Source organism: Emiliania huxleyi (genome assembly GCF_000372725.1).
Source record: "Emiliania huxleyi CCMP1516 chromosome Unknown EMIHUscaffold_163, whole genome shotgun sequence".
Lineage (NCBI taxonomy): Eukaryota > Haptophyta > Isochrysidales > Noelaerhabdaceae > Emiliania > Emiliania huxleyi.
In genome coordinates this window covers 115,261-127,105 of record NW_005200951.1, presented here as the reverse complement: position 1 = coordinate 127,105, position 11,845 = coordinate 115,261, and the positions used below count along the sequence as shown (strand labels likewise).

General features: G+C 65.5%; 5 protein-coding genes across 5 annotated transcripts in view; 3 read left to right on the top strand and 2 right to left on the bottom strand.

Annotated features, from left to right (window-relative positions):
- The window catches only part of RPE4 (Ribulose-5-phosphate 3-epimerase), a 2,097-nt gene extending 1,600 nt beyond the window's left edge, over nt 1-497 (top strand). Inside the window, exons 7-8 of the mRNA XM_005785152.1 lie at nt 110-169; nt 243-497. Coding sequence (XP_005785209.1) covers nt 110-169; nt 243-336 — 154 coding nt within the window. The 3' untranslated portion in view covers nt 337-497. The remainder of the gene's footprint in view (nt 1-109; nt 170-242) is intronic.
- Nucleotides 498-692: 195 nt separating this feature from the next.
- On the bottom strand, nt 693-2,300 carry EMIHUDRAFT_441749 (hypothetical protein). Its single transcript, XM_005785151.1, has 6 exons — nt 2,042-2,300; nt 1,519-1,966; nt 1,410-1,445; nt 1,300-1,337; nt 1,094-1,229; nt 693-1,025 (listed from the first exon to the last, which is right to left on the bottom strand). The coding sequence occupies exons 1-6, from the start codon at nt 2,273-2,275 to the stop codon at nt 991-993; spliced, it is 927 nt and encodes a 308-aa protein (XP_005785208.1). The 5' UTR covers nt 2,276-2,300; the 3' UTR covers nt 693-990.
- Nucleotides 2,301-3,835: 1,535 nt separating this feature from the next.
- Nucleotides 3,836-4,516, bottom strand: EMIHUDRAFT_364242 (hypothetical protein). Its single transcript, XM_005785150.1, has one exon. The coding sequence runs from the start codon at nt 4,454-4,456 to the stop codon at nt 4,070-4,072; it is 387 nt and encodes a 128-aa protein (XP_005785207.1). The 5' UTR covers nt 4,457-4,516; the 3' UTR covers nt 3,836-4,069.
- A 218-nt stretch (nt 4,517-4,734) lies between these two features.
- Nucleotides 4,735-6,720, top strand: EMIHUDRAFT_230361 (hypothetical protein; the record flags this gene model as incomplete). The annotated part of the gene is made up of 3 exons (XM_005785149.1): nt 4,735-4,749; nt 5,065-5,577; nt 5,674-6,720. 3 exons carry the CDS (start codon nt 4,735-4,737, stop codon nt 6,718-6,720), a joined length of 1,575 nt encoding a protein of 524 aa, XP_005785206.1.
- Nucleotides 6,721-10,237: 3,517 nt separating this feature from the next.
- EMIHUDRAFT_71921 (hypothetical protein) lies at nt 10,238-11,152 on the top strand (the record flags this gene model as incomplete). The annotated part of the gene is made up of 1 exon (XM_005785148.1): nt 10,238-11,152. A coding segment is annotated over one exon (915 nt), but the record flags the coding sequence as incomplete, so codon positions are not given.
- Between the last annotated feature and the right edge of the window lie 693 nt (nt 11,153-11,845).

The window sequence follows — 11,845 nt, the reverse complement described above, 5'->3', positions numbered from 1 at the left end:
GTTCATGTTTACCAGTGTACTGCGCAGCGTACGAGAGACGCGCGTCTTCTGCCTTTGTGCGTCCCCAAGAGGACCCCCCCCCGTGCGTCGAGGGGGCGGAGACGGACTGGAGCCCTCGACGCAGCGTCCGTAGGTGCTCCCGCCCGAGACGCACGCGAGCTGGCTCAAGGCGCACCGGGTGCCTTTGCGAGACGGATTTCACCCCCCCCCCCCCTCACGCCGACTTGCTTCTCGTCCCGCAGGCGGAGTGGCTCCTGCGTGCCCAGGAGGGGCTCGAGCGCGGGCGCGACATCTCGCTCCTCGAGCGGCTCGAGGCGGGACTCGAGGCGGGCGTGAGGTGACGCTCGGCTCTCGCGATGCCGCATGCCGCGCGATGGGCGATGGCCCCTGCAACTGTATCCCGGAAAAAGAGAGGGTGTACTGACTGCTATGATTGTATGTCCTGGTGCGCCTGCGTCGTCTGTGTTCTTCCTAGCGCTTACGACGTCCCCCGAAATATTCATTACGCACGCTGTCGCGGTGCTCGCGCTCGCTCGAACCTCGATCGCTCTCACTTTCTCTTTCAGCCGTGCCTGTGGAGCAACCTGGACCCTGGACGCTGGAGCTGGACGCTGATCGCTGTCGCTGATCGCTGTCCAGAGGTGTGGCGCCGGGCCTGGGCTCGACTGGGCGTGCTGCGCGTGGGGACCTGTGAGCACGTGTGGCTGTGCACAAGTATGTGCCACAGCCCCTTACCCCCACACTCGACACTGCGCGCGCACTCAGACACATAGAGTACTGATTTCACTGACAGACACAATAGTCACAAGTCAGTGCAGGATTCCTACACACGCCGATCGGCGGTGGCAGGGCGGTGCCGCCTGCCGGCGTCGACCCGCGTCCGCTACCCAACCAGCCGCTTCAGCAGCGCCGGGCTGTGGCTGAAGTGGTACTCGTCGAACGCATCGGGGTACTTCCACGCGTCGTACTCGGGCGTGCTCACACACTGTCTCACGCGCTGCCACAGCCGCCACGCCTCCCGGTACCTATATCGAGAGGGAAACCTCTCTTCGCTCGCAACCACCAATTTGCCTTCCGCCGCTTCTCTCGGCGCCGGCCAACGAGCTCCTCGCGTGTGTTGGTCGCCGTGGGGTCGATCGTCGCGGCAAGGGCGGTCTGGAGAGCCGCCTCAGCTGCTGCGACCGCCTCGCTGCTGCTCGGATTGGGAGGCGGCCCCGCGGTCTCCACGCCTGGTCACGGCACGGCACTATGGTCGGGGCAGAGGAGCGAGCGAGCAATGCGCGCCTCGCCGGGGGAGACCGTCGGCAGCCACAACCACGAGCGAACGGTAGGCGTGCCTACGGGCGGACGGCAGCTCTCAACGGGTTTGCCCGTCCAACACACACAGACGTTGAGGGGAATGCGCGTGCCATGGACCGAAGGTTGGGTGCACGTTGAGGCCGCACCTACGGGCAGCGACACCAGGGCGTGCGGGCGTGTGCACGCACCTGCCGCCGGCCGCAACGCTGTGGCCAGCGCCCCGCGTGAAAGTACGCTGCGCCAGAGAGGTGGGCGAGGCGCTGCATCGCAACAAGCCGACCCGGCGCGGTCTCATGGGCAAAGTGCAGCGAGACCCCGAGCCCGCGGGGCACCGCCTCGGCAGCAAGCTCCTCCGTCGCCCGGACGACATACGCGTTGAGAGGGCCTGTCGCACGGGGGCGAGTGTCGGGACGGAGGCCGTAGGCGCTGCCTCTTTGTGCGCTCCTCCGCAGAGCAGTCCGGCACTCCCTTCTCTCTGAGCACACCACTCTCTGCGTTCGCCTCCGTGTTCCTCCTCTCGTGCGAGGTGGCCGCGGGTGGGCGACTGTCGCAGCGCCCGGAGAAAGGGCGTCCAGATGTCACGGGTCGATCCCACGAGGACCGCGAGCGTGCTGCTGCGCGACAGCTCCGGCAGCGCCATCGCCGGGCCCACCAGAGCATTGTAGTCCTGAGAGCAGTAGGCCCCACCACTCAACGCACATTCACCGCGCGAGTTGATCGTGCATTCAGCGCTTCTACGCACCTGTAATGTCAGACCGACAGCGAGGTCGAGGCCACGACGGTGCGCAGCTGCAGCTATTGCACTGACGATTGCTCTGCTGCTGCTGCCACCGCCTTCGCCGCCTTCGCCTCCGCCGCCGCTGCTGCTGCCGCCGACACTGCCGCGGACGCTGCCGCCGCCGCTGTGCCGCCGCCGCTGTCTGCTAGTACGGTTGCCGCCAGCAGTCCTAGCCACGTTCCCCAGGCGTCGGAGCATGGCCGAACCTATACACTCACTGACTGGACATCGTTCGCGGATTTTTCAGAGAGGATTCTTTCGCACGCGCCCCTCTCACAGCAGACTGGCACCCTGTGTCAGTGTGCCTGTGGTTGCGAGAGACTGCCAGTGAGAAGCTGGAGGCAGGTCGCTAGACTGAGATGAGACCGCCAGTGGAGTTGGGAGTCCACCGTGCACCGCGCTGCGAGCCTGTCGTGTCCCTCCCTTGTCAGGAGCAGGAGAGCCCCACCTGTGCCCCTGATCGTCCTTCCAAAATCCTGCTCGTGCAGGTGTGGACCCTGTCCTCCTCCCCCATCCCTCGTTTGGGTTTGTCTGTGTTCTTTCTTTCTTTTTTAGCAGACTGGCACGGACTAGCACCACAAAAGGCACAGCAGACAACGGCCCCTTATCCCGCTCAACCGCCGCGTGAGGCCCGGATCTATCTATCTGTTATGTTACCTCATCAAAGTGTTTGTCTCGTTCTCACATGCGAGAGAGAGAGAGAGAGAGAGAGAGAGAGAGAGAGAGCGAGAGAGAGAGAGAGAGATTCTTCTTGTTCACATGCGTGACTGACTTTCATCTTTATGGCGTGTGTGTGTGTACCAGGCAGGGTGACGGACCCGGAAACCAACTAACTACCACCTTTGTCCATAACCCTCGACGTCCACGACAGGACAAGCCGCCAAGAACAGTTATAACTAAAGGAGGCGGTTGCTGGAAACCGAGCGCGGGTGCCTGAAACCGAGGGACCGAGTCCCTCCTTCCGAACAAAGCGTGGTGCGACACCACCGAGCCCAAAGAGCGCCCACCGCGCCCTGCCATTTGCGCACGGCATTTAACCCTCCCCCCTCCCGTCCACGAATACTGCGCCCAGCACAGGTGCAAACCGAGCCCATACGTACCACAGACACTCGCGTCGATGACAATGCTGAGCGCTACTACATTGATCATTGTCCTCTACAAGACGGCTCGGGCAGCGCCAGCGGGCTCATCGAACGAGCTCGCCACGTCCAACGTCGCCTCGATCGATCCTCTGCCTGACACCTACGATTATGATGAGTCCGAGTATTACGGCGGAGCGTCAAACAAGCCCACATCGGGAGGCAATGATGACGGTGACTGCACCGACATCTGGTCTGCAGGCAAGTGCCGCGAGAAGGCCGATGCGGGCAAGTGCAACAAGCCGAATGCGGTGCTGAAGTGCAAGGCAACGTGTGGCTTGTGCTCCTATCCACCTCCTGCACCACCGTCGCTCACTTGCAACGATTTGGCTGCGTGCAACAAGTACTCCAGCCCGCGGCCGTCCCCGCCCCCCTCGTCCAGCGTCTCCTCCTGCGAGTCGGATATCATCGACTCTTACGGCAACTGCGTGCCGGCAACGTGCGAGACCTGGTTTGACGGCTGCAACAACTGCGGCGTCATGTTGAACGGCCTGCTCCATTGCACCAAGAAATTCTGCATGATCCGTCAGGAGGAGAAGTGCACCGAGTACACCAGCAGCTCAGTCCTTGTGTCTCTTTGGTACGTTTACGAACGCTTCTGCTCGTAGTCTAGACACTTGGAGCCGTTGATTGGTTTTTTTGGCGGTATTTCCACACAGGGCAGCCTAGGCCTGTAGCTCCGAGAAAAAGAAGCACTTGCGTCACATGCGACACATTCACATGCACATGAACCGGAAGTGAATGCCAACACACCAGCCGGGGAGAGAAGAGATCGACTCGTCTCTGAGTGGCAAGCCTACCTTTATGGACCATGCGCCATGAAAGTGGAGCGAACGGAGCGCCCCGCCGCCGCTCAGAGCGAGCGCTTGTCGACCCGAACGTCCTTGATCGGCTGCAGCGCCGCGAGCAGGTCGTCATCGCTCCGCTCGGCCAGCACCGGCCAAGTCTTGCGCACACCGATCCAGACCGCGGGGTCGGGATCCTCCTGCGGGTTGCGGAGAGCCGCGAAGAAGTCAATCGGCTGCTGCGTGAAGACGCTCTTCAGGGCCGTAGGGCAGTCCTCTGCTGCTCCCTCGCGCCAGCACGGATCAAGACTCTTGCTCGCCGCTGTGAGCGCCTCCACCTCCTCGCCGGAGAGCGTCAGCTCCGCTGCGGTGGTGCGGCGTGCTGCTGCAACCGCCTCGCGTTTCTGCTGCTTCACGGCGCGGGACTGCGGGCTTGCGTCATCATCGGCCATCATTCGGACGGCCGCGCAAGGGCTCGTGATTGCAACGCGTGGGCTGGGCGCTAGGACGATCGCGGAGGCGGCGGCAAGCAGCCACATATACACCAGCGACACAGTGCTCGGCTCGTTGGGGGCCTGGTCACGGCTCGCCAGCAGCGGACACTCAAGAGGAGGAGATACACACCACGAGATACACCGTTTCATTGCCTCGTCGGGGCTGTGTATCTTCCTCCTGCGCTCCCTGGCCCCGCACAGCGACTTGCGAGGGCTCGTCTTCGATGGGTTCCACGGTAATGCCAGCGCCGTCGGTGCCGCCCTACTCGCGCCAGCGCCCTCCCTCCCCCATAATTTGACTGGCTCTCGGGCCCCAGCCGTTCGCGAATGCGCCGTTCGCGCGCTCGACCCTTGGCGCGGCGGAGGCTCGCATTCACCACAGAGCGAGCCGCGTCGCCCAGTCAAATTAAGATAGCTACTTGACACCCTGGTGCACACTTGGAGCGCCTCCGCGCATCGCCCGTGTCGATCCCCATGTCAGACGGTAGCTCTGGAGTCCTGGCGCGCAGGGAGAAGGGCGAGGCACATTCCAGGCAGTGACCTCTCGCCCCTCTCCCGAGCCTGCGCAGGTGGCTGCTGCGCCCACAGACGGGCCAGTGCTGGGCACGCGCATCCTACAGTCGGAGGCTTGCGCCGACGCTCAGTTCGTGATTGCCGCTCTGCTGCCCCCGCGCGACGCCGCAGCGCTGTCGGGCGTGAACAAGGACTACTACTTCATCGCGCGCAGTCCGCTAATTTGGGCGTCGCACGTGCAGCACATTCGCAAGACGAACCCGGAGGTGCAGGCTCCGTTGGCGGTGTACGATGACCCGTACGAGGAGTACAAGGGACTTCGTGCTGCGGGAGAGAGGCACTCGGCCGAGGAGCTGGTCTCGCACGTCAAGTCTTTCAAGGAGAAGGAGCTGCTGCTCTTACGAACCTTCGGCACCGTGACGGAGCCGGGGACGGAGAGTGCCACTTTCGAGCCAAACGGCCCGATCTCGCTGCCTGTCCCGGCACAGCTCGCGCTGGAGCTGCTTTTCGCGCTGGACAACGTGCCGTCTTCAAAGGCGGCACCAGTCACGGGGGACGTGTACGCAAAGGTGCCCCTACCCCCCTCCACCCTTCACCGTTCCTCACGCCATCCGGGACCCTCTCCCAACTCCCTCTCACGCGGTTCCCTCCTCCTCCCTCCGCAGGTTGCGAGTATTCTGAGCGTTAACAAAACATCGCTCCGGAACTTGCGCGATAAGACGGTCGGCAACACGCGCCGTCCCCTCGACCTCGCCCGACGGCTGGCTGCGCCGTTCGGCGCGCCGGCGGAGGAGGGGGGCAGCAAGCGAGGTCGGAGGGCCGGAAAGGCGCGCAAGGCGGCTGCGCCAGCGCTCGACGGCGCGACGGTGGGCCCGGCGCCTGATCCGGAGCGGCGACCGCTACCTCCGGTCGCGCTCCCTCGGGGCGGCGCAGAGAGGTTGCAGCAGCGGAACGTCGCGCTTGTGGCTCGCATGGACGCGGAGGCGGAGGCGCACGCGGCTACAGCCACGTCTCTGCGCGTCGAGCAGCGCGCGCGAGCGCAGCTCACGGCGGAGGTGCAGAGATTGCGAGAGCGTCTGCAGGATGCGGCACACGTGTCGGACCAGCAACGTCTGGCGGCGAACGCTCGCATCGACACGCTGAACGGCACCATCCAGAGGATGCAGGCGCAGGCGGAGCGGCTGAGGCTGGCTGCCGCGTCCGCGCGCGCCGCGGAGCAAGCGGCTCGTGAGGGGCGCGGCGAGGCGCAGTTGCGTGCGTTCCTTGGCCAAGAGCATCAACGGCGCTTGGCGGCCGAGCGGCGCGTGGATGAGCTGGCTCAACTGCTGGCCGCCTCCGAGTGGCGCGGGAGCCTGGCCGAGCAGGCGTGCCTGGCCGCCGAGCAGCGAGCAGCGGGCGCGGAGGCCGGGCAAAGGTCGGCGGAGGCCGCGGCGGCCGAAGCGCGGGCGCGGGAGGCCGCATCTTCGTCTTCGAGGTCGAAGGCTTTAAAGAGGCGGTACGCGGCCGAGGCGCTGGAGCAGAGCCAGACGGGGAAGATCTCGCCGTCGAAGAGAGCCGTTGTGGCCGCGGTCGTGGGGCGTCCCGAGGTGGGCGACGCCATCATGGGCAGCGGCAGCCGTCGGCGACGCCATGGAGCCGATTGCAGGAGCAGTCAGCCTGCGGAGAAGGGGCAGTGCGCAGTTGGCATCGCGAGTGGCGAGAGGCGAGACTGAACCACCGGATGTCAGTGTACACCGCCAGCCGGGGTGGCTCTGCCTTGAGCCGGGGGTCGGGCATGCGCAGAGTGGCAGCGCAGGCACGCGCAAAGGCCGCGCGAGAGAGGTATGGGCGAAGTGCTTAGGCTCGAGGCGTGTGCTCTGGGCGGCTAAGGCTCAGAGGACGAACACGCCCGCCGGCTCCGAGACGCGAGCGGAGAGGTGCAACGGCAGGGCAGCTCAATGCACACCGAGTCGAGTCGCGGGGCGTCGTTACGCACGGGGTCTGTGTATCTTCGAAGCTGTGTCGTGTATCTTCGGTGTGTATCTTCGGTGTGTATCTTCGGTGTATCTTCGCGTGTATCTTCGTTTTTCGGCGTGGCCGGAATCTGGAGGCTTGGCGAGCCGTGTGGTGCCTTTTGAAATAACGCACGGGCCCTCAGCGGAGCTGGGAAGAGGACCGCCGCAAGCGGCGTGGCGTGGAGCGGTTGTGCATCCCTCCGGGGGCCCCTCTGCGCCGGGGAGGCGTTGTTGGAGGCTAGGACGCAAGCGTCCGTCGCCCTTTTCAAACTCGGGGCCCACTCCGCTACGCTCCGACCCGAATTTGTAGGGCCTAAAAGTTTAAGGTGTTGCTGCGCAAAAGGGGTCGGACACAGGGCGCAGCTCGTGCTAAGAGCTAGAAGAGGAGATAGAGAGAACAACCACCCTGTCCCGTTATTGCGTACACCAACACCACAAACAACAAAACAACACTCTCCAACACCACAAAACGCTCTCTCTCTCCTGTCCTCACTCAGGGGGGTCACAACTACCAAGTCCCTCGACTAGCTGCCACAGGGCGCAGCTGCCACAGGGCGCAGCTGGAGACGCTCCCCCTCAATCGGCATCCACCCCCACCCGTTCCAGCCCCACTTCTGCTGCCGAGAGAGCTGAATCGAAGCAAGCGAGCCATTGCATCTTGGCGTGCTCCTGGAGCGCGGCTTTCTGCGGCCACGAGCACGGCGGAGTCGGCGTCGTAGCGCGCATCGTTCCCGCTCATCGCCCATTCCTCCCGTGACGTGTGTCGGCCGCGATTCGATGTCGCCACCTTCATCGCCAACGAGGACTCCCTCGACTGCAGGGGGCTCCGGCGCGGGGAGGGACTCCGCCTGCTGCGCTGGCCGACTGCGCCCTCCTCCTCCATGGGCTCGATCCGATCCGCAGCGGCGGTGCTGCGCGGGAGGCGGCCGCGGGCACGCTGGGCTCGATCAGGAGCTTTCCCTCAGGTAGCGCGAAAGGCCGAAAGCACGATTTGGCGGATTCTTGGCTTCCATTTTACGAATGTCTTGGCACCAGCTGAAGGCTTGGGTCCGACATCGCCGGATTCGTGCACGGTATTCGGATTTTGCTATTTGCTCGTGTGGGGGTATATCGCAGATTTGTCAATGGTACCGCGTCTGCGACGCGGGCGCCTTGCGGGCAGAGCCCTTAGCCACCCTTTTATCTTGCGCGGTCATAACTAAGGCCGAGTGTTCACGTATCACGTAAACGCACAACCCCGGGCCCGAAATCGCACAGAGTCACGCAACACGGGGTCCCAGGGAAGGCGAGCAAAAACCTTATCGCGCGCGCTAGACGCCGACTCGGAGTTCACCCAGTTTCTCTCAACGATTTGATTCTTCTTCCCTCCCCATCAATGACAAGAAAAAAGAACTCAACACATAGTACATCCTCTTGAGGGACGTACGGACGATGTCCCTAACGCTCACAGGCCGATGAACATCGTGCGGGCGCCAGCAAACGTTGGCGTGCTTCGTGAGTGGCTCGACAGCGGCGGGCAGGTGAACGCAGGTGAGTGGCTCGTCAACGACGGTAAGACCTCGCTGCTGCACATCGCCGCCGGCAACGGCCACGAGCGGGTGGTTGACCTTCTGCTGCGGTGCGGCGCGGAGATGGAACAGCAGGACAGCCAAGGCAACAGCGCGCTGATGTACGCTGCCAGCAACGGCCACGAGCGGGTGGTCGACTTGCTGCGACGGCATGGCGCGGAGGTCAACGTGCAGAGCAACACCGGCCACACCGCGCTGATGGGCGCCGCCGGATACGGCCACGAGCGGGTGGTCGACCTGCTGTTGCAGCACGGCGCGGAGATCGACAAGCGTGATGGGGGCGGTTACACCGCGCTGATGTACGCCGCAGGCAAAGGCAACCCAGCTGTCGTGTTCCGCCTGCTGCGGGCGGGCGCAGATACAAAGTTGCGCTCTGAGGACGGCAAGTCCGCGCTGCAGCTGGCCAAGGAGAAGGGCCAGGCCGCGTGCGTCGAGGCCTTCCGGCAACACATCGCGGAGGTGACTGCGGGCCGGCGCGGGGCGGCGGCGGGCGGCGCGGGCGGCGCTTCCTCGGGGGAGGCGGTGGCGGGAGGGAGTGCGGCGGCCTCTTTCGGCTCGCTGGGCAGCCTTTCCGTAGAGGCCGCGAAAGCAGCTGTCGAAGGCGACGAGGCGGCGCTGCTGGCGTGGCTCGACAGCGGCGGGCAGGTCAATGCGACTGGCAGGGAGGGTGATGTGAGCTGCATCACCGCGCTGATGCACGCCGCCCAGAAGGGCCACGAGCGGGTGGTCGAGCTGCTGCTGCAGCGCGGCGCCGAGATCAACAAGCAGGACGGCACTGGCATCACCGCGCTGATGTACGCCGTCAGCAACGGCCACGAGCGGGTGGTCGAGCTGCTGCTGCAGCGCGGCGCGGAGGTCAACAAGCAGAGTAGCAGCGGCGTCAACGCGCTGATGCTTGCCGCCCACCAAGGCCACGAGCGGGTGGTCGACCTGCTGCTGCAGCGCGGCGCGGAGATCAACCTGCAGAACAGCAACGGCTTCACCGCGCTGATGGCCGCCGCGCAGCATAGCCACGAGCGGGTGGTCGAGCTGTTGCTGCAGCGCGGCGCAGAGATCGACATGCAGGACGGTGAAAGCGACACCGCGATGATGCTCGCCGCCCAGCATGGCCACGAGTTGGTGGTCGACTTGCTGATGCAGCACAGGGCGGAGATCAACATGCAGAACAGCAAAGGCGGCACCGCGCTGGTGCTCGCCGCCATCTCCGGCCACACCGCCGTCGTGCTGCGCTTGCTGCGGGCGGGCGCAGACGCGGCGGCGCGCACCAATAACGGCAAGACGGCGCTGCAGCTGGCCACGGAGAAGGGCCACGCCGAGTGCGTGCGCGCCTTCGAGGAGCGTGCGGCAGCGGAGAGGGCGGCGGCGGAGGCGGAGGCAGCGCGTCATGCCGAGGCGCTGCTGGCGGAGGAGGAGAAGGAGGAGGAGGTGGGGGAGCGCGCCAAGGAGAACAAGAAGGGCAAGAAGAAGAAGAAGAAGAGCGGCGGCGGCGAGGCACTTGTCTCGGCTCCGGCCCCCACCGCCTGTATGACGGATTAGCGAGCGCATTGGAGGTGTACAGCGGCCTCGCAAGCCCGGCCGTGCTGACGGAGGCAAGGCGCGTGCGCGACAAGCTCAAGGAGGCGCGGAGGCGGGACAGCCAGCGGATGCGCAAGGCGCATGGCGCGGCGATGGGCGCGCTCAAGTCGCTCGACACCGCGGACAGCCCCTCCGCGCTCCGAGCGGGCATCGCCGCCGCCAGGTCGCACGTGGGCGCGCTGCCTGCGCTGGACGAGGAGGTGAGCGCGGCAGAGTCGCGGCTGGATCTGCTGTCTGTCGCTGCCAAGGAGGCGGACGAGGCGGCTATTGCTCGGCCCGTCGAGATAGCCTTGTCGGACCTCACCGCGGCGACCGACGGGTTTGCAGAGGGAAAGCTGATTGGCAGCGGCGGCTTCAGCCATGTCTACGAGGCGTCGGCCGACCTCCACCTCTCCCTCTCCGCGCCTCCGCAGCTGCGCCACTTGCCGCTCGTCGTCAAGCGGGCAAAGTCGGGCCAGTCCGGCGGCTTGTCGCGGGCGGAGCTCGAAGTGAAGCTTCTGAAGGCGGTGAGCCACCCGCACCTGCTGCCGCTGCTCGGCTACTGCCTCTCGCCCGACGGCGTCTGCCTCCTCTCGCCGCTGATGCGCGGCGGCTCGCTCGAGGCGCGGCTGCGCATCTCGGATCCCGACCGCGCTGCGCAGCTCCGGCGGTTGGGCATGGCAGAGCCGCCGTGGCCGCTGACGTGGCGGCAGCGCGTTCGCATTGTGTGCGAGGCGACCGAGGCGCTCGTCTACCTCCACTCGAAGGACATCGTGCACCGCGACGTCAAGCCGGACAACATCCTGCTCGACGAGAACCTGACCGCCGTTCTTGCTGATACGGGCTTCGCGAAGGACCAGCGTCCGGACGCCTCCGTCCGCTGCCGCTCGACCGCTCTCTATATGACCACGGGCTACCTCTGCCCCTCCATCACCAAGGGAGGCGAGTACTCGCCAAAGACGGACGGCTACGCGATCGGCGTCACCCTCCTTGTCTGCCTCACCAACCGCTCCGAGGTGCAGCTCACCGACCGGTGCGAGGACGAGTTCGATGAACTCTGGACCAACATCGACGCGACGAAGATCTCGGACGTGGCTGCGGGGTGGACTGCCGACGCGGCGCGCGCAGTCAAGGACCTCGCCAAGGCGGGAGACGGTCAGAAGAGCCTCTGCCACGACAGCCTGCGCAACCGACCCACGCTGCCCGCAGCGCTGCTGACGCTCCAGTCGCTGCTCTCCACCGCGGCGGGGGCTTGCACCCGGAGACCGGCGGACGAGGCTGCTCCCAGCGAGCGATCCGCAGCGGCGTACGAGCCGACGCCGCTCTCGGCGCAGGTGCGCGGCATGCGGCGCACAGAGGCGAGGGCCGGCGCCGAGTCGCTCAAGAGAAACGCGGCGGAGGCATTTCGGCACTGCATGGGCCAGCTCGAGGAGCACTACGCGAGGTCCGGCGCCCCCGTTCCACCGCGCGCTCTGACCGAGCACGAGCGCATTGACTTCTGGGCGCGGAAGTGCGGCCTGCCAGAGGGGGTGCGGAGCCAGCTGCAGGCGCTGCGCGTGTGGCGAAACGCCGCCCAACACCAGGACGAGGAGCGGTGGCGGCGCGACGGCCCATGTAGCGCAGCAAAGTTGTCGCGTCACCTGGCCGAACTCGGCGAGGCAATCGTGGCGGTTGTCACTTACACTAAGCGAGATAGCAAGGCCGCCTTTTACTCTCCACGC